The sequence below is a fragment of the Maylandia zebra genome, linkage group LG23 (assembly GCF_041146795.1).
Source record: "Maylandia zebra isolate NMK-2024a linkage group LG23, Mzebra_GT3a, whole genome shotgun sequence".
NCBI lineage: Eukaryota > Metazoa > Chordata > Actinopteri > Cichliformes > Cichlidae > Maylandia > Maylandia zebra.
The window spans coordinates 28949978-28971417 of NC_135188.1; the positions used below are offsets into that span (position 1 = coordinate 28949978).

A 21440-nucleotide genomic window follows, 5' to 3' on the forward strand; every position below is an offset into this window, starting at 1 on the left:
GTCTTAATGGTCTATATTTTGCACCTCTCTTCCTGAGACTGTAGTGGTGGGATCCCTCAGACAAAATAGTGGATACTAGAGGTGAACAAAGCCATCAAGCGGAAGACCTACCTAGTACTTGACAAGCATGAGTGATAGTGGCTGAACCAAAAACTCAGGTGTGGGAGGAGTTCATTTAGATCATGGAAGCTTGCCTCCCTATACCACTGACCTCCCCAACTGTGCTCATCCCTTGTCCTCTAACCACCACCACCATCCCCTAAGCTCCTCCTATCCAGGTATAAAGGTAGGCTAAAATGAGTAACCAATAGTCTCTGCTCTGGGCAGACTGAAGGATAGAGACTGCACTGCGACCATGGGATCGAAAGTAAGTGTTGTCACATTTTTTAACCTGGAGTTTAGACTTCATTTGGACTAAGTCTGGGCTCTTTAATTTAATTTAAATTTTTTTTTTTTTACATTTTTTTAGCTTTAAATTCATTTCAGTTTTTGGTTATGAGTTTTCAGTTAAGCTTTTATATTTTCATTGGACCTTAATATCACATTCTTATGTCAAAACCTTCCAGCTTTAAAAACTATCTGAAACCTTATTTTAAAATTATGTATGCGAATTTGAATTCACTGTTCTAATGATTAACAGCATGCCAATCAACAATATATTATCTATTAATTATTACCAATAATTACAAATAATAATTAATTAAGGTGGTTTTCTGCAGCTTTCTGAACAAATAGAAGACGACGCTTCAGGGAAATCTTCTCACATGTTTTGAATGTTATTTAGAACTTCATTTTGTCCCACTTTGTTCATTCCAGCGAATGAATGATGACTACAAACTGGCGAACACCTCAGAAAATGACGACAAAACAACCAAGAAGGGTCACAAATCCAAGGATACGGAGGACCTGAAAAAAGAAGTTGATCTGGTGAGTACTCCTCTTTTGTGCAGCCACTCTGTGATTATCTGTCAGGTAACACTCAAGCACACAAACACAACTTCTGCAAACGCTATAAAGAGTTTGTAACGTGCAAATATTCATCTTAATTAAGAAAGAAAGAGGCATTGAATGGAATGACTTTCATGAAATGGACTTAAGGACAACGTTAATCAGTCCATGTTACAGCTAGAGCATGAGCTCTGGCTGCCCAAGCTGTACTTCATAAACATTGTTGTGTACCATCCCATGTTAAGTTGTTAAGATGTTGGCAGTTATAAATGAACTTTTAAGTTTTGCTATCTAAAGAAGGTTTAAATGCTGAGTGAAGGAGCTGGTTGTATTTATATATTATTTTTTATTTTATTAAATGATATCTAATCTTGTATCCACATACAGTAAACCTATATCATTCAACTGTCCATATTTATAAAATCACTTTAATAAAGTTTTAGGTGGGTTTGAATTCACATGTAGATATATCCGACAACCAGCAGAACAGCTAGTTTTCACCGCTGTCAGCCTTTTCTTGCTCTGAACCGGTGTCTTGGTCGCTTCTCAAGGTCACTGATGAAATTGCATCACTGGGGAAGCATCACAAGGCAAACAAAGGGATGACAAATTATTTCATAACAATAACATGGTGCCTGCAGGGTTTTGAGGGATAGTGACCTTGGCCAGGTCAGTTCATAACCAAATAGAAAGCAAATAGAGGATTAAAATATTTTGCTGGTGATTCTAAAACAACTTTAGAAAAGATGCTATTTTGACAGAAGATGATATTCTGTTAAATAATTTTGAGAATAATTTTAAGCTCGTCCATCAGAAGGCCCGGTGAGCTTAGTCCATGGGAAGCTCTCTGCCATCCATCTGTTCTGTTCACGAGAATAATATTCCTCCTCAAGTATTAGTCAGAACTGACTTAAACTTACACACAGTAATATAGTGGTTCTTAACCCAGATAATGCTCAAGGTTAAGATTGTATGACCTTGACATTGACAAGCTTGACAAGGATTGTGATGAATGATTGGCGTACATACATGATTGATGTTCTAGTTTCTTGAATCCAGCCAATGACCCTCCTGCACAATGCCACCCAGCAGATTGTTATTAGGTGATTAAAGCCACGTCTTGGTTGCATATTAATGATCACTGTCCTATATCTTAACTTGAGCTCAAAGATGTGCTACAGGACATCTCAGTTCCATATACACATGATGAAAATGTGGGTTTTTTTGAGTAGGAACATCAAAATCAGTGGAGAAGTGTTCTCGAGCTGCAATAGTAGCAACAGTAGTGTATGGCATGTTCACATTATCTATAGCACATTTGGTAAGAAAAATGGCTTATTGGGTGAACCATGCAACCACACCCATTTTCTCATGTCACTGTAAAAACTGCTTATAAATGTGACTGATCACACTTCATCCAAGCTGAAGACTTCTCATTGAACAAGTAAATATTAATGAAATGCATCATTTTGTATTCAACCTACTCAGAGCAGCAGACGATTGAAACTTTAATTTTTTAAAGTCAAAGTGAACTTGTAGGTTAAAGACCTTTATTGTAATTTTACAAGCATACCAAAATTACATTTATACTAATTTCACATATAATGACATAAGTACTGGACCAACTTCCTTAAACAACAGTGCAAGTGCATCAACAATATTATCTTAATCTCCTTTAGAAATATAGAGAAAAGTTGCTTTACCCACGACTGCTGAGGTGTTGTCATCACAATAAAGGTGCCTTGTGATGCTGACCACCTGGCATGAAGTTCGAGACAAGATGTTGCTCACATGCCATGATGTCAGATTGTGAACATCCTGCCTGTATGTGTTTTTGTTGCTTACAGTTAAAAGTCAGATGGCAGTCATGTCATCTGCAATTGTAACAATAGTGTTGGAGGTACGGATGGTTTCAAAGTTGTGTACACAGAATTTAGCAAAGGGTCACCATACAGCCTTGAGGTACTTTGGTCAGATATATATGTATGTATATATATATATGTTTTTTTATATATAAGATATGACATGCTGCATCAAGTCAAAATGCAGATAGAGAATATTGTTCCTGTTGTGTCTTGTATTCTGTATTAAGACTACAATAAGTTGTTCTTTGACACTAATGAAATTGCTGAAATAATTTTTTGGGGCTAATTACAAATGTGCATGATCAACGTCATGAAATCAATGTTAATTTCTTTCATTAGAATTTATGTTGATTAAAGTTCAGCTACAAGTTTGTGAGGATGGACGCCCCTGCTGGGAAATTCAACTGCAATGTCAAAAAAATGAGCAAAACTCTTGGGAGGAAACATCAGTCAGATATTAAAAGAGTGGTTATTAGCAGCAACATTGTTTCCATTCACAGACAGATTCTAGTCTTACTTGACTGTTTGCTTTAGCTAATCTTAAATTTCCTCCATGGACCAAAACGTAGCCACAATGCTCAGTTTTTAGTCTTTTTTATGCTCTCTGTGTCCCTCTGGAGGACACGGGGAAGTTTACAAAAGATTTTTCTCAAAGGAGATTATAGCTGCAGCTTCACAATCACTGGGATTTTGACTTGTTTTTAAAAATGCATCTCTCTATCTCTTTCTGTCTTTGTTTCACCTTAGGATGACCACAAATTAAGCTTTGATGAACTTCACAGAAAATATGGAACTGACCTGACAAGGGTGAGCACTCCAAATGTGTGATAAGGAGAGAGGGGAGGGAAGATTTGGCAGTCGGTGTATTTTTCTTGCATTCAATGCTTTGTCAACTTACTAGGCTATTTGTGAAGTAATGCCATTATTGGAGGTGTATTATCCAAGAAACACTGTGAAACTATTGCGAAAAAGTCAAGTCTGACTTCTTTTTCTGACATTAGATGGACATGACAAAAATAAATAAAATAAAAACACTCCTCAACGACCCACAAAACACACAATTAAAAGGGTCATAGGACCTGTAAAGAAAGAATTGTAGTGTACTCCACATGTACAGACAGGTCTTTTGAGCTTGGAGTAACCGAGACACTGTTTTTAGGGTCTTTCTTCATCCAAAGCAAAAGAGATCCTGGCCCGAGATGGCCCCAACGCCCTCACACCTCCTCCCACAACACCCGAGTGGGTCAAGTTCTGCAAACAGGTGAGAGTCAAACCACAAATCTGTGTTTGAATTCAGATATTAGAAATGCAAAAAAGTGAGTACAACAAGCAAAGCCTGAATGTTTTTCCTCTGGTTTCCAGCTGTTTGGTGGTTTCTGCATGCTGCTGTGGATTGGTGCATTCCTCTGCTTCTTGGCTTACGCTATCCAGGTTGCCTCAGAGGAGAACCCTGGAAATGATAATGTAAGCAAGTCTTCATCTGAATTGTTATCTACTAAATAATGTGCATCCCAAAAAGTTGATCCTGTTCATCTGGATGCAACCTTTTCAGTTGAAAAGAATCAACTTTTTGGGACTACCTTCACTGGATGATTGAGCATGCATGAAGATAAACAATCTGTACCACTGTTTGCTGTACCACCTAACTCTCTCTTCTATCTTTATGTAGTTGTACCTAGGGGTTGTGCTTTCTGCTGTGGTCATGATCACGGCTTGCTTCTCCTACTACCAAGAGGCCAAGAGCTCCAGGATTATGGATTCCTTTAAGAACATGGTCCCACAGGTGAGACACTGAAAGGAAAACTAATGTAAATTCAACATATTTACAGCTTATATGAATTAAGAAACTGCAGTATTTTTTGCACAGTCTTAAGGGAAAAGTTCTGCACTGATGATACATTTTATCATCTGAAATTTTGCCGCTGGGATTAAAATCAAACTGAGTTAATCAAAAATTCCTAAAATCTTTGATTTCATAGCAAGCCCTGGTTATCCGTGACGGAGAGAAGAAAAGCATCAACACTGAGGAGGTGGTGCTTGGAGATTTAGTGGAGGTGAAAGGAGGAGACCGGATCCCTGCTGATCTGAGAATCATCTCTGCTCACGGCTGCAAGGTCTGTATCTCAAATACTCTTTATGCCAGCAAACATTTTTGTAGAGCATGTGTTTGATATCTACTATTATTTATTTAAATGAGAAGAAGACATGCTGTGATGTTTAGTTAGTTTTAGACATAGTTTAGTTATGGCCGGCGACAGAGTCGAGCTCAGCCCATTTAGATTAGCTAATCTTGTGCATGCAAGCTGATTGCTCAGCTGAAACATTTTTATGCATGGATGTTAAGTTGCTAAGTATATTGATGCATGTGGTGGTCTTCATTCTGAGTAGCATTTTTGTGATTCATTCAAACATCATACCAGTTCCCATTTATTCCTTAAGTCAAATTCATATTTATTAAATAGTATTCATGTGTTTGTTTTACCTGTATTACTTTCTTTTTAATCTCTCAGGTGGACAACTCCTCCCTGACTGGTGAATCAGAGCCCCAGACTCGTTCTCCAGATTTCTCCCATGAAAACCCACTGGAAACCAGGAACATTGCTTTCTTCTCCACTAACTGTGTTGAAGGTAGAGTATGAACAGCTTGTGGTTGATAGAGAAATTTATGTATAATATTTATTATATTGCCCACAAGCATGTTCCATTATCAATGGATTTCAATTGTCCGTTCAGGCACAGCCAGAGGAATCGTCATCAACACTGGAGATAATACTATCATGGGCCGTATCGCCACCCTTACTTCCAGTCTTGAAGCTGGAAAAACTCCCATTGCCATTGAGATCGAGCATTTTATCCACATCATCACTGGAGTGGCCGTCTTCCTGGGTCTTACTTTCTTCATCCTCTCCGTCATCCTCGGATACAGCTGGCTAGATGGTGTTATCTTCCTCATTGGTATCATTGTTGCCAATGTCCCAGAAGGTCTCTTGGCTACTGTCACTGTGAGTTTTGGTGTCTAATGACACTCTCTTTAAATACCTTTCAATTTATTGTTGTCATAGTTTACAGTTTTGAAAACTTACGTTTTGTCTGTAGGTGTGTCTGACTCTGACTGCTAAGCGTATGGCCAAGAAGAACTGCCTGGTGAAGAACCTAGAGGCTGTCGAGACTCTGGGCTCCACCTCCACCATTTGCTCTGACAAGACCGGCACCCTGACCCAGAACAGAATGACCGTGGCTCACATGTGGTTTGACAACCAGATCCATGAGGCCGACACCACTGAGAACCAGAGCGGTGTCGCTTTTCAAAAGAGCTCCCCCACCTGGACTGCTCTGTCTAGAATCGCCGGACTCTGCAACCGTGCCGTCTTCCTGGCTGGCCAAAACGATGTTCCCATTCTGAAGGTGAGAAACTTTCATCTTTAAAACTCCTCTAATTATCAAATTCTAATGCATAAATTACACATCTGCAGTAAATCTTTGCAGAATCTATAGCATAGCATATGCAACTGTTTTAAATATACAGCTTGAGCCATAGCAAGAGGTGGCCAGTGAGATTGTTGGATCTACCATATATGACATACGTATTTCTTGCACTGTGAGTCCACTAAATGTGACAGGGTGGGTAATTTATTGCAAATAGTATTTGTATAATATGTGTGGTTACAGGTTTCTTTTTGTCAATGTTGTAAATTTATTTGTTTATTAACTAACAAATATTCGAGCTATTATATTGTTATTTATTGCTCATTCATTTTTATTTGCAATATATTGTTATTAAAAAAGGGACTTGATCCATGATCGATATAATCTGTTTCTTGTTTTGCTAAAACCCACAGAGAAATATTGCTGGTGATGCCTCAGAAGCTGCTTTGCTGAAGTGTATCGAGCTGTGCTGTGGATCTGTTAGTGAAATGAGAGAAAAATACCCCAAAATTGCTGAGATTCCCTTTAATTCCACAAACAAATACCAGGTAAACAATCCACACAATGTATTAAAATTTAAAATGATATTGTATATAAAGATTGTATGTTAGTTTATATGTGTGACTCCACCTAAGAGTCCACCTGAGACCTGGAAGCTGTGCCCATCTTTGATAAACAGTTATGGGCACAAGAGTGTAGAACAATTCAATTCAATTCAATTCAATTTCTTTATTGTCCCACAAGGGGAAATTAGTTTAGCAGCAGGAGGATAAGAACAAACAGAACAATACTATAAAACAAAAATAACAATAATAATGATAGAAAATTCAAGGACAATTATTTGCCATTAAGGAGACAAGACACAGTAGGGATAAAAGAGACCTGGAGTCTTTTAGTCCTCCTCGGAGGTACTCTAAAACGGCGGCCGGAAGGCAACAACTCAAACTCACTGTGAAGTGGATGGTTCACACAATTAATAATAGAATGAGCCTTTCTAAGCACATTTCTATTGTAAATGGCCAAAAGTCCATCTTGCCAGCGCCCTGAAATTTTGCTAGCAGTTTTTACCAGAAGTCCCAACCGATTCTTATTCTTCACCGTCAGGTTACCAAACCAGGCAGCGATACAAAAAGACATCACAGATTCGATAAAACTTCTATAAAACAAGGACAACATCTCAGATGAGACGTTAAAAGATCTCATTTTCCTTAAAAAGAACAGTCTTTGTTGAACTTTTTTAGTAGTGGCATCAGCATGAGATTCAAAACACAGTTTATGGTCAAGTACCACACCTAGATATTTATAACTCTCAACGATCCCAATATCGGCAGTTTTAATGATAGTGGGTGATGAGCTATAAGAGGACTTCCTAAAATCAATAATCATGTCTTTAGTTTTTGACATGTTAAGTGAAAGGAAGGACTCATCACACCAATTCACAAAATCATCTACAACCTGTCCATGGCCTGACTCGTCCCCCACTAGAAGACTGACGATCACTGTGTCGTCAGCAAACTTCAGGATGTGTCTGTTTGTGAAATTGCTGCGACACTCATTTGTGTACAGAATGAACAGAAGGGGAGAGGCAACAACCCTGGGGTGATCCAGTAGAGGAGGAGAGCACATCAGAAAAGACATGATTTACCCTCACACATTGTGACCTATTAGTCAGAAAGTCTGTCACCCAGCCGACCAGACTAGTGTCAAGCTTGAAATGATTGTAAAGCCTGTCAGCAAGTAAGAGGGGTTGAATTGTATTAAATGCAGATGAAAAGTCAGCAAATAATAATCTTGCATGGGTGTGGGGGGCCTCAAGATGCTTATACAAGAGATGCAGGAGTGTGACAGCAGCATCCTCCACACCTCTCCCTGCTCTATAGGCAAACTGGAAGGGGTCAAGATGGTGTTCAACATGCATTAAAATCTCCTTCTTAATTATCTTCTCAAATGTCTTCATCACTAAAGAAGTCAGAGCCACAGGCCTAAAATCATTCAGTGCCTTAGGAGAACTGCCCTTAGCAACAGGAACAATGATCGCATGTTTCCAAATTTTAGGTACAGACTGTAGCTCTAAAGAAAGTGAGAAGATATAGTGAAAAATCCCACTCAGCTGATCAGCACAAGTTCTCAGTACCTGTCCACAGATGTTGTCAGGTCCAGGACTCTTGCTTTTGGTATGTCTAAAAAGATTAGCTACCCCTGTCTCATCAATACAAATAGATGGGGGAGTGATGGTCTTTTCCCTCAGTGTGCTGGTCTGCCTAGAACGATCATAGTTCTCAAAACGAAGGTAAAAACTGTTAAGACTGTCTGCCAGATGTTTGTCAGAGGTAAACCCCTCTAAGGTAATGCTGCTTTTACCTTTCGTCTGTAGCCCTGCCATTGTTTTCATACCAAGCCAAGCTCTTTTGAGGTTGTTACTGCTGAGTTCTGCCTCAATCTTATTTCTATACCTCATCTTGGCGATCTTTATTGCAGCCCTCACCTCCTTCCTCAATATTCTCACAGTGGGAACGTCTCCCTCGTTAAAAGCAATTTTCCTTTTAAGAATCAGATCCTTAATATCTTTAGAGAGCCACGGTTTGTTATTAGGGAAAGTCTTAAATTCTCTGACTGGAACCACAGAGTCTTTGCAAAAAGAGATGTAGCTACACACCACATCAGTGAGTTCATCCAAATCAGAAGTGCTCTCTTGCAATCAAAACACCCCTGAAGGGCAACACAACTGTCTTTTGTCCAGACATTAGTCCACTTCACACAGGCCTTCTCCCTCCTAATCACAGATCTGTAAGCAGGGAGGAGGTGAATAACATTGTGATCCGAAGAACCTAGCGCAGGTCCGGCCACAGACTTGTATGCCCCCTTAATTGGTCCATAACACAAATCCAGCGTTTTGTTATGCCTTGTAGGACAAGTGACATATTGAAAGAAATTGTTCAGTGATTTCTTAAGGTTACAATTGTTAAAATCACCGAGAATAAAATTAGGAGCATCCGGTGAGAGAGTCTGCAGATTGTGTACCACTTTAAAAATGGCATCAGCAGCAACTTTAACGTCAGCCTTAGGATGAATGTAAACAACAGTGACAAAAATTTGAGGGAACTCCCTCGGTAAGTAAAAAGGCCTGACAGATACTGAAAGGAGCTCGATGTCAGGAAGACACAACCGCTCCCGCACAGTAAAATTATTACACCAGCCCTGGTTGATATATAAACAAACCCCTCCTCCGTGAGATTTGCGTGTTACTCCACAGTTCCGATCCAATCTGACAGGGGTCCCAAAGCCGCTGATTCGCAGTGAAGTGTCACTGTCCATATCGGTCAGCCATGTCTCGGTAAGCGCCATCAGACAAGCCTCCCTGTATTCCCGTAGATGAAGCACATTCCCTTGTAATTCATCCATTTTGTTCCTAAGAGATTGGACATTGGCCAGAAGCACGCCGCCTTTCTTTCCGCGTTTTCTCAAGCGGCGGGGCTTTCCAAAATTAGTCTTTGACCGGGGAAATAAATCCTCACCAAGAAGCACATCTGTCCGAGCATTAGAAGAGTCGTACATAGACAAACAGGACCACCGTAATCCAAGTAGTTCCTCGCGTGTATAAGTGATTGTCAGTGAGAGTGAATGACTCCAGGTGAATATCGCCAACAACAATAAAACTAAGGTGTAGAAGATCTCCATGTCGGCAAAAAGTTAAAACCACGGTTAAGAACAGAGTTAAAACAAAGTTAAAAACAAAAAGAGAAAGAAAATGCCAATAAATGCCAATAAACACCTGCTGCAGGTCACCACAAGAGCAGCGCCCGTCTCACAGCTGATCACAGCCCTCAACATAGTCATTTTGCATTACATAAACCACTGATAGTATAGATAAGACCTGCATTTAAATCCAACCTTTCTGCTGTCCCACAGCTCTCTATTCATAAGAACACAACCCCCAGAGAAACCAAGCATCTGCTGGTGATGAAAGGAGCTCCAGAGAGGATTTTGGATCGCTGCGCCACCATCATGCTTGACGGCAAAGAGCAGCCTCTGGACGACGAACTAAAAGATGCCTTCAATAGCGCCTATCTTGAGTTGGGAGGTCTTGGAGAGAGAGTTTTGGGTACAGTTTATTTTCATTTCAACCATGTTGAGTACAGTACAGAGAGAAACGAGGCAGCTTTCCTCCCAGACCATAACAGATACAGATTCTGATTGATTCTGAACAGACAATTGAATCTCAATCGCATTTTATTTGTGCCTTATAGGTTTCTGCCACTATCACTTGCCTGATGACCAGTTCAAAGAAGGCTTTGCTTTTGACACTGATGATGTGAACTTCCCCACTGAGAACCTGTGCTTTACTGGCCTCATGGCCATGATTGACCCTCCTCGTGCTGCTGTGCCCGATGCTGTTGGTAAATGCAGGAGTGCTGGAATCAAGGTATGATAACTGTTTGAAAGAACATCTCAAATTTTGATTTTTTTGGATATAGTTTATAAAACAAATTCTGCACATAAACTTTAAACATTTTATCTCCTCAATCCTTGCAGGTCATCATGATCACAGGTGACCATCCAATTACAGCCAAGGCTATTGCTAGAGGTGTGGGTATCATCTCAGAAGGCAATGAGACTGTTGAAGACATTGCTGCCCGTTTGAATGTTCCAGTTTCAGAGGTCAACCCTAGGTTAGTTCTCTTATCAAGATTTATTTAGCTAACTTTGAGGATAAGTAGCCGCTGTTCATAAACAGAGGTCATGTAATCTGTAAAGCAAAAATGCCTTTTATGTGAAAATACTGTATTTTCTCTGAAACTTTAATTCTTTATAATACAAGTGTAATAACACTTCTGTTGTGTGGGGGGAAATGTGATTCATATGCAGCGGGAATCCAACATTTTCTGAAGTCGAATATTTTCTAATGTTGCTTTTTGCTTAACATACCATCTTTTTTTCTTTTTTTGCCAGGGTTAATTCAGTCTTTGTTCTATACCAATGTTTTCATCTTGTCTTCATCATGCCCTGTGCTCAGACACAGGACGTTGGATAACAACTGCTGTTATACTTACACTGTTGTAATCTAATCTACAGGGATGCTAAGGCCTGTGTCATCCATGGTGGGGAGCTTAAAGACATGACCCTAGAGGAGATTGACGATGTGTTGAGGAACCACACTGAAATTGTATTTGCCAGGACCTCCCCTCAACAGAAACTGATCATTGTGGAAGGATGCCAGAGACAGGTGAGCATCGGGGGGATTCTCACAGACACAGTTTGACAAGTGTTTTATTTGTGACTTGTAAAAAACACTTTATTCCTTGTACAGGGAGCCATTGTGGCCGTGACAGGTGATGGTGTGAACGACTCTCCAGCTCTGAAGAAAGCTGACATCGGTGTCGCCATGGGCATCGCTGGATCTGATGTCTCTAAACAGGCTGCTGACATGATACTGCTGGACGATAACTTTGCCTCCATTTTAACTGGAGTGGAAGAAGGTAAGACCTTGGGAAAAATGTCGAATTATATAAAATACAAAGCATCACTGAATCTGCTAAATTACTTTGTTCAGGCCGTCTGATCTTTGACAACTTGAAGAAGTCCATCGCCTACACTCTGACCAGTAAAATCCCTGAGATGTCACCCTTCCTCCTCTTTGTGATCGCCAACATCCCTCTGCCCCTGGGAACCGTCACCATCCTCTGTATTGATCTGGGAACTGATTTGGTGAGCTGTTTGGCTCTTCATCCTGCTCTATGTAGAGGTTCAAATGGTAGATAATGCAGTTATGGGTTGATTTTGTTTACTTGTGGTGTCACAGGTCCCTGCAATTTCTTTGGCTTATGAACAAGCTGAGAGTGACATCATGAAGAGACAGCCCAGAAATGCATCAGACAGGCTGGTGAACGAGAGACTCATCAGTATGGCTTATGGACAGATTGGTAACACATTATTTATACTTTTAAACCTTTAATTATTCTGTTCCTATTTGCTGTATTATGTCTTGATGCATGCTCCATCATACAGGTAAAGAAATCCCCAAAAGTTGATTCTGTTAATCAGGACGTCCCGTTTTCAGTAGGAGAAATGTTTCATCACTCATCCAAGTGTCTTCTTCTGTCTCAACTGACTGAGATGGAAGAAGTCTCCAACGTTATAAAATGGTACATTTGCATACTTATAAAACTAGCAACATTAAATGAAAACTGGACAGTGAGGTCAGTTTCATGATCATTAATATGCAAATTGTCATTATTATTGATTATTCATCAACAACCACTGATCAATGGCCATGAGTACCATTCACAGAGAGTTGGGTAATGGCTGCAATCACAGCATTGTAAGATGGTAGCTCTTCACTCTTGTGCCATCCGCTTCATCAGAGGTGGTTTGGTTTCCCCGATGTGTAAATCCTGGCTATCCTCTTGGCACTTAACAGTGTACACTATGTTACTCTGTTTGTGTCAGGGGACCTGATCCTTGGGGTGGACCAATTTTTGGCGCAGCGTGTTTTGGGGTTTAAAAGCTGCAAAGACACAGTGTTTAGAAAAAAATGCGTCTCAACTGTTCCGATACTCCTGACACGTATGGGATCAGTACGGGTTTTGGCTTCGACTGCGGTTGTCCTTCTCTCCTGGATCAGCTGGAGCTTTCCTTTGGTGCCTTCCCAGCTTTGAGAAATATTCAGTTGGGATAACCACATTTACTCAGGGCCTTCTTGTGTGTGCATTCTTGTACCATTCTCTGGTCACAATTGTCGCAAAAGTAACAATACAACGTTTGTAAAAAGTTTCTCATTTGAAAAATGTTCAAAAAGGAAGATGTTTAAGAATGAAGATTGAAGAAACTTAATAGGTCCAAATTCAATTAACAATAATTGTTGTTTTTTTTAAAGTAACATTTTGTGATCAATTTCAATATCACATTTGTAAAGTATTCCCAAATATTTCCTTCTGTGGTTTGGTTCTGTGTCATAATCTTTGAATTCTCGGTCCATTATATCTATTTACCTTGGCTTTGCATAGAATGACATTGACGTGTCATATTTGTTCATGTTTATTTATGAAGAAACTGCCACAGTTGTAAAATAAAAAGTTCAAACTTTCTCTGATAAGAATCCATTGACGTTTTCTGTTGTTTTCTTCATGGTAGGCATGATACAGGCCTCAGCTGGCTTCTTCACATATTTTGTCGTCCTGGCTGAAAATGGATTTTTGCCCTTGGATCTCATGGGACTTAGAATCTTCTGGGATAACAGATTTCTAAATGACCTAGAAGACAGCTATGGGCAGGAGTGGGTCAGTCTGACTTGTGTTACTAGCTGTACTTTGGACTGTGAAAATGATCAAACTTTACGTTACAGTCCACTGAAGTTTCAGTGCTCAAAATCAAAAACATTCCAATCTTTTCATCTCTTTTTTTATACACCAGACATATGAGAGCAGAAAGATCTTGGAGTTCACCTGCCACACAGCCTTCTTCTCCAGTATTGTGATTGTCCAGGTGGCTGATCTGCTCATCTGTAAAACAAGGAGGAACTCTATTTTGCAGCAAGGAATGAAGTACGTATACATCAAGATCCGAAAGAGCTCCAATGGGTGTGATAGAACTTTACAATTCAATTGTATTAAGTGCCAAATCACAAAAACATTTGCATCAAGGCGCTTTATATCATAAGGTAAAGACCCTACAATAAAACAAAGAAAAACACCCAAATCATATGGCCCCCTACAAGCAAGCACTTTGGCAAGAGGGGGAAGGAAAAACTCCCTTTTAACAGGAAGAAACCTCCTGCAGAACCAGGCTCAGGGGGGAAATACCAGTTAGGTTGAGGGGAGAAAGCAAGGACAAAGACATGCTGTGGAAGAGAGCCAAAGATGAAAAATAACAATGCATCATGGGTAGCTTAGCCCTATTTCATGAGCTGGTTCCAAGGAAGAGGGGTCTGAAAGCATCAGGTTTGAGGTAATGAGACCCAAATGCAGAATTCCTCCAAGAAAAGACAGTGAGTTTATTTACAGGGTTAAAAAATGCGCAAGTCCCAGCACTGTGGTTCCCATGGCGATTTCTCCCAAATCCCAAACAGTGCTTGTGTCCATGGTGGGAATCGTGAAACAGCAACTCCAATTCCAAAACACTGGCTCCACTCCCATGAAAACAACTCAGCTCCAGATTCATAGTGAAGACAAAACACACTGGTGATGGCTAGGCAATCCACCAGCAAACAAGGTTTTCATTAAGCAATCCACTGCCATACTGACGAGTTCAATACACTGTTAAGTAGGGATGCTGCCGATGACGGTAATCAGCTGCAGATGGCAGCAACAGATGAGCAGCAGGTGTGGCTGACTCCAGTGAGTGAACACTTCAGCGCTGAACAATACTCAGCACCAAAACCTCCAGGGATGCAAAAGTCCCACACAAAAGCACACACAACAGGGAGAGAGAGATGTGAGGGGAGTAGCAGCAAAAACACACACTCAGACACAACGGGCAGGTCGAGCGATGAGGGCTGCTGGACCATGACAGAAAGCTGAAGGCTCTGTCTGCCGTTCTACTTTTAAATACTCTCTCACGCAGCGTGAGAGCAAAGAGTTTTAATGGCGTGATATGGTAGTGTAAGGTCTTTAGGATAAGATGGGCACTGATTGATCAAGACCTTGTATTTGAAGAAAAGGTTTTAATATTTCATTCTGGATTTAACAGGGAGCCAATGAAGACAAAAAATATGTAAGAAATATGCTCTCTCTTTCTAGTCTCTGTTGGTACTCTTCTGCTGCATTTTGGATCAACTGAAAGTTTCAGACATCCTGATAATAATGAATTACAGTAGTCCAGCCTGGAAGTAGTAAATCCACGAACAAGTTTTTCAGCATCACTCTGAGACAGGAGTCATTCTATTTTGAACGTGTTTTTATCTCTGTTCACAAGTTTCTGGATTTCTTTTTTTTATAAGACTGAACTTTATTTTTCTATATTCACATTCTGTTTAACCTGTTGCTTTTTTGAAGAAGTGGTGCAGACTAATGAAGCAGTCTACTGACAAAAGTTACAAATAGTTGTTTAAAATGAAAGCAGTTTAAAACTAATTACTGAATGATTCATTGTGAATTAGTTTATTATCTAAATAAAGGCTCAGCTAGTTTAGATGTTTAGATGGGGCGTGAAAATATTTCTTCCTGCCACGTGGGGAATTATGTCAAAAGTATGAGACCCGCTGACCTTAGGGAAGCACAGCATATTTAATGCCTACAGCACGCTCTAATTGCTGTAATAAAATGTTATGGTCAACAGGATTAAACTCTCTTGTCTAGCAGGACAAGCACAGAGATAAGAAGATCACTTGTGTTTGTATTTCAAGTTTAAGTAATATTCTTTGATTTAGAGTTATTCGTGGTTTTGGGTGTCAGTGTTTATTATAGCTTGTGTATAGTCTCTGTGTCTGTGTTTACTCTGCGCCTTCCCTGTGTTCTTCGTTTCATGTCAGGTACCATTGTCTCTATGTTTGTGCATCTCCTGTGTCTCCTCAGTCAGTCATGTCTCCCTGTCTCAGGGTCAAGTCCGCTTCTTTGTGAATGTCTCATGTTTCCTGTTTTATTTTGAAAGTCCATCTTCTAGTGCTCATTGTGTTCAGTTTTGGTCTAAGGAGCTTGGAAAGAAAAGCATCTGGACTTCTTTAAGTTGCTTGAAGACGTTTCACCTCTCATCCGAGAAGCTTCATCAGTTCTAGGCTCAAATGGTGACGAGTCCTAGATTTAAGCTCTGTGGGAGTAACCCACCGAGAGGGACATGGACCCCCTAATGATCCTCTACCTAATCACAGGAGCCAAGGTGTGAAAACGGGTGTGGGTCACAATCAGGCAAGGGTGAGCCCACTGTGAAACCTAGTCCCACCCTATCATGCAATTTCCTGTGGTCAAAAGGCCCAGGATGTGAGTGGACATTAAGGCATCTGGGATCTCATAACTGGATTACAGATGGCAGACAGTTGGTGTAAACCACCGCCTCTGTTCAAAGATGGTCATTCACAGCGGACATAGATGGTTTCTTTCACTCCTCTTTCAAACTGTCTTCTCTGTCCAAAATATGACATTGGCATCCTCTAAAGAGTGACCTTTGTCCTTTAGATCCTGATGGACAGCCAAGTCTTGTCCTGTGGAGGCGGCTCTTCTATGTTGTGCCATGCGCTTGTGAAGTGGCTGTTTCGTCTCTCCAATGTAGAGGTCTGGGCATTCCTCGCTACACTGTTTGGCACACACTATGTCGCTAAGTTTGTGTTTAGGAGTTTGTCTTTGGGATGAACCAGTTTCTGTCTGAGTGTGTTGCTGGGTCTGAAGTAAACTGGGATGTCGTGCTTGGAGAAAACTCTCCTGAGTTTTTCTGATGCACCGGCTACATAGGGGAGGATAATGTTGTTACGTCTGTCTTTCTGATCCTCCCTAGCTGGTGTCTGACCTTCTTTTCTGTGCATCTTTGCTGACTTGATGAAAGCCCCATTAGGATTACCACATGTTTCAGAGCTTCCTTTACATGTGTGCATTCCCTCTTTTTTCCTTCAGGCTTAGAGGGAAGATTTTCTGCCTGGTGGTGTAGGGTCCTGATTACTCCAGGTTTGTGTTCCAGAGGGTGATGGGAGTCAAATAGGATGCTCTGGTCTGTGTGTGTGGGCTTTCAGTAAACTTCTGTTTTCCATTCCCTTCAATGTGCGCGGCACAGTCCTGGAATGGCAAACAGTCATCCTTTGTGTCTTCCCTGGTGAACGTTAAAAAGAGCAGTGAAGGATTCCACTTCTTGGGTTTTGATTTTGACCCAGGTGTCGTCCACATATCTGTACCAGTGGCTGGGTACACTCCCTTTAAAAGAGCCAAGAGCCTTCCTTCCCACTTCCTCCATGTAAAGGTTGGCCACAATAGTTTTGCTTCCTCCCTGTCTTGTGTGTATTTGATTACTCCCAGCTCTGTTTCCCTCCTGTGTCTCATTCCCTCATTATTACTCTGTGTATTTTAGCCCTGTTTTTTTCTCTGCCTGTTGTCGTGCCAGCCCTCGTGTTCCTTTTCTGTTTATTGTATTCCTAGCTCCCTAGTTTTGGCTTTCCTGAAATTCATGAAGTTATTGCTGCCTAATGTTAAAAGAATGGTTGGTTCAACAGAGCTCTGTCTTTTTGTCAGCCTGGCTACAGTGTTGAAGGGAAAACTATGGTTGTTTTTATTTTCTTCAGTCAGTGATGATTATTAAGATGTTCTATCTTCACGGTGGGCTTTTTTAAAAATAAAGCAGCAGATTACTTTTCCAGGCTAAATCATGATCTTCCAAATTTTTGAGATACCATTTCACATCTACTGTGATCAAATCTACTCCCTACCGCTGTGTAATCCATTATTCTAAATTTGAATATTATTAGGAAATGATCAGGCAAGAGAGGGTTTTCAGGACACACTGTTAAATGTTCAGTTTCTGTGCGCTTTGTCAGAACAAAATCTACAGTGTAATTGAAGTGGTGGGTGCGTTCTTCTACATTTTGAAATAAGTCAGTTGAGTCTAACAGATTAAACACCATGATGAGGCATTTCTAGCATCTACATGGATGTTAAAATCACCCACAATAATGATTTTATCTGAGCTGAGCACTAAATTGGATAAAAAGTCGGAGAAATCAGACAGAAACTCTGAATAAGGCCCAGGTGGACGATAGATGATAACAAATAAGACTGTTTTTCTTTTTTCTTTTTTTTTAGTTGGGGTGGACACGGTTAAGAATCAGGCTTTCAAATGATTAAAAATCTGTCTGGTTCTTTGGTTGATTAATGAGCCGGAAATTGCTGCGACACTCTCCCCTTGGCCTGTGTAGACCGCAACTTTGCTTCCTGGTCCAAACTCTGGATAGTCACGTTTTGGGATGTTTAATAAATTTGGCCAGATTTTAAGAAATGAGACCTGGTCCATCCAAAGTGGGATGGATGCTGTCTCTCCTAACAAGACTTTGTTTCTTTCAGAAAGTTTCCCAGTTATCTATAAAGCCCACATTGGGTTTTTTGGACACCACTCAGACAGTCAGCAATTTAAGAACATTCAGCTAAACGTGTGACTCCTGGTCCAATTCAGGAGGGGACCAGAGAAAACTACTAACGTTGTTTTGGCGTGGTTGCACATCGACTTCATATTAATTTTAGTGACCTCTGATTGACATAACTGGGTGTCATTACTGCCGACGTGAATTATAATTTTACAGAATTTAAGTTAGCCAGCAGATTTAAATTTCCCTCCCTGGAAGACAAGTGACTATGGTTGCCAGTGTTTCCAGCTTCATATGTCTCAGAACAGAGTTGTCCATTTCCAGAGCTTGTTCCTTGGCCGGTGTGTCACTGAATGGACATATGGCTGGTGGTGGAGTACCAGGGGCTTCTGTTTAGCATTTCTGACTGACATCAGCATCCATACAGCCTAGAACAAGTATAAAACTCGAACCATTTGAAGAACAAGCTCCGCAAACAATTTCAAATTGTATTATTCCACAAATCAGGCTGAAAGCTTACCTAAAAGCTGGAATGGATATACATGAAACTTAATATTTTATTTATTAAAGAAAATGAGCCAATGTTAAATATATATGTAGTACAACAAAGGATATACCAAGTTCCAGAACAGAAAAAGAGCACTCAAATCAAATATTAAAAAAATAGTTTCAGTTTTATTGATATTGACTGACATTTTTCTTTTGTACAGGAACAATGTCCTTATCTTTGGGATGTTTGAGGAGCTGGCTCTTGCTGTGTTCCTGTCATACTGCCCAGGCATGGACATTGCCCTGAAAATGTACCCTATGAAGTGAGTAAAGCAGATAAGCTAATACTATGATTTTCCATTAGGCAATAGTGTGAACGCTTAGAGATACCCTTTCTAGGCATTTTTTTTTTAAATTCAGCAATTATAATGACTAATTCCTAATGCACAATTGTCCTTTTCTCTGTGGTGTTTGTGGCTGTTTCCTTTGCCATCTTCATTTATGTACGGGCATTCACGTTCCCAAGCCAATTCCTGTCGTTTTCAACATTCACCATAACATCGACAGGATCAGTTGAGTCTGTTATCTGCTGCCCCTGCATCGCATCATAGAGTATGGCTCTGGCCAACACAGACTCATAATTCATCCTGCTCATCTTCTGGCAGATGTTTTCTCTGAAAAAGAAGATAGCTTTCCCCTCCCTAATAGAAGCCTTTTGTGTTTTAAGTCCTCCACACAGACCCCACGGATGTAAGTAGGGGTCGCTGATGTTCATGTCCTCCTCCTATCATCAACCAGTTCCTTAGTCTTTTCCACATTAAACAGCAGATGGTTATGCCAAGTACAAAAGTTGTCCACCACAGTCCTGTACTCTCACCACCTTCTCTGATACCTCCCACTACTGCAGTCATCAGAAAATGTCTAAAGGTGACAGACATCTGTGCAGTTCTGTGACCTGTTAGTCAGACCTGTTAGATTTAGTTCATTGACCAACTCCACGCTACATTTGACTTCACTGCTCTTTGTTTACCTTAAACCATTCATGCCAGTCCAGACCTCCCCCATAATCTTCTGGCACTCAAGTTTCCCTTTGTCCTTGGACTCCTCACCTGATGTCCTCAGTCACTTCAGCAGCGTCAAAGAAATAATGTCAGTGTAGTAGTTGTAATTCAGTCTCTGTCTGTCCATCCAAACCTTAGGCCATTATGGTGGTTCTGTGGATTACCGCACGGCTTCCTTCTCTTCTTTTATGATGAAATCAGAAAATATATCCTCAGACACCACCCAGGAGGTAAGAGTTTTATTCAGGAATGACCAAACACTTTGGACACATTTTTATCCATATTTTTTTCCTTCATGAAAGCCCTTTCTTTTTTCACCCATTTTTAAAAAAATTACTTGCACATAAATTCTTTGGAATTTCTCTGACTAGAAATAGGTTAATAAGTTATTAAGTTCCATTTGGCCCCATCTATTTAAGCGAGAGCATCTCATATATATAAAAATCCATTAGCTTTTTTTAGACACATATTAATATAAATCCTGTTTTCAATGCCATTATTATTAATAATTTTAATTAATAATTTGTTTAAAACTAAAAACTAAAAATCATGATCAAATATCAATCCTTTTAGCCCTTCCACCAAATGTATTTACATTGGTTAACATTTAAACTAACCTTGAGACTACAAGCATCAGCAAAGAAAAAGGTACTAAAAGTCCAAAAGTTTTAAATGGTTGAATATCTTAAGAAACCAAAGTAAACTCTAAACTCCACTAGTTAAAGTCAGTCACGATGCTTGAATCTAAGCAGAACCTGTATGCAGGGCTGGCTCTGATACAGCTGTGTGAAACTGTCCATGTTAAAGCCTTTTACATATTTAATTACAAATGCATAATCAACAGAGTTATATCAAAAATCTTTGTCATTTGGACAACATAAAGAATTAAAAAAAATGTGAGGTGAAATTTCACAAAAATGATGTCCCTAATCGTGTCTCCTTTGGTTTTTAGGCTGGTTGGAGAAGGAGACATACTACTGAGCCAACATGAGACAGACATGAAGGCAGTGTGTGTTTCATCACTACTTAATGTTATCTTAAGTGTTTGTTAGAGATGCTATAGCTCTAAAAACACCACAAAGCATGGATAGATTAAGAATATCTTTATGAATGTGTGTACCGAAATAAAGTATTTCTAATCTAAAATCAAGGCTGTCTGCATTTTTATTCAGTTTTCTTGTAAGTTTCTTTGTTATGTTAAAAGTGGGGAAAAAAACTGTCTCAGGGTTTTTTTTCCCCAAGGTTCAGTATCTTGCCTGTGAATACTCTCCAAAGTTTTTAACTTTCTGAGAAGAAGTTAGAGATGATTTGTTTAGGGGCACCTGCTACTTTATGGACACTAAGTTGTGTAATCCTCACATTCATTTCTGAGATTTTAAATGTTTTCCTTGTCCTCCTAGTATTTTACAAAATCCCTCCCCTTGTACTTTAACAACCTCATCTCCACCTCACCCTGCACCATGCATAGCCAGGTGGCTACAAAGAATCATAAACGTCACATCCAACAACCTGCATCGGCCAGCCATTAAGACAACCTTTCCTGCTCACTGCACACTCCAGTACACAGAAAATGCACATATTTGTTTAGTGCGGGACATCAGAGTCAAAAGCGTTCTTTGGCTCCAGGCCAGTCATTTATGAAGTTTACTTTTGTTTCTA

The 21440-nt window shown here is 40.1% G+C and overlaps 1 protein-coding gene across 1 annotated transcript; it reads left to right on the forward strand.

The window, feature by feature from the left end:
- Window positions 1-255: 255 nt before the first annotated feature.
- LOC101477070 (sodium/potassium-transporting ATPase subunit alpha-1) lies at window positions 256-20903 on the forward strand. The gene is made up of 23 exons (XM_004571252.3): window positions 256-367; window positions 817-927; window positions 3561-3620; window positions 3973-4074; window positions 4176-4277; window positions 4483-4596; window positions 4793-4927; window positions 5324-5441; window positions 5547-5815; window positions 5910-6218; window positions 6653-6787; window positions 10149-10341; window positions 10487-10662; window positions 10773-10909; window positions 11313-11463; window positions 11548-11716; window positions 11791-11945; window positions 12040-12160; window positions 13371-13516; window positions 13650-13780; window positions 18942-19043; window positions 19920-20011; window positions 20734-20903. Exons 1-23 carry the CDS (start codon window positions 356-358, stop codon window positions 20760-20762), a joined length of 3069 nt encoding a protein of 1022 aa, XP_004571309.3. The 5' UTR covers window positions 256-355; the 3' UTR covers window positions 20763-20903.
- Window positions 20904-21440: the final 537 nt, after the last annotated feature.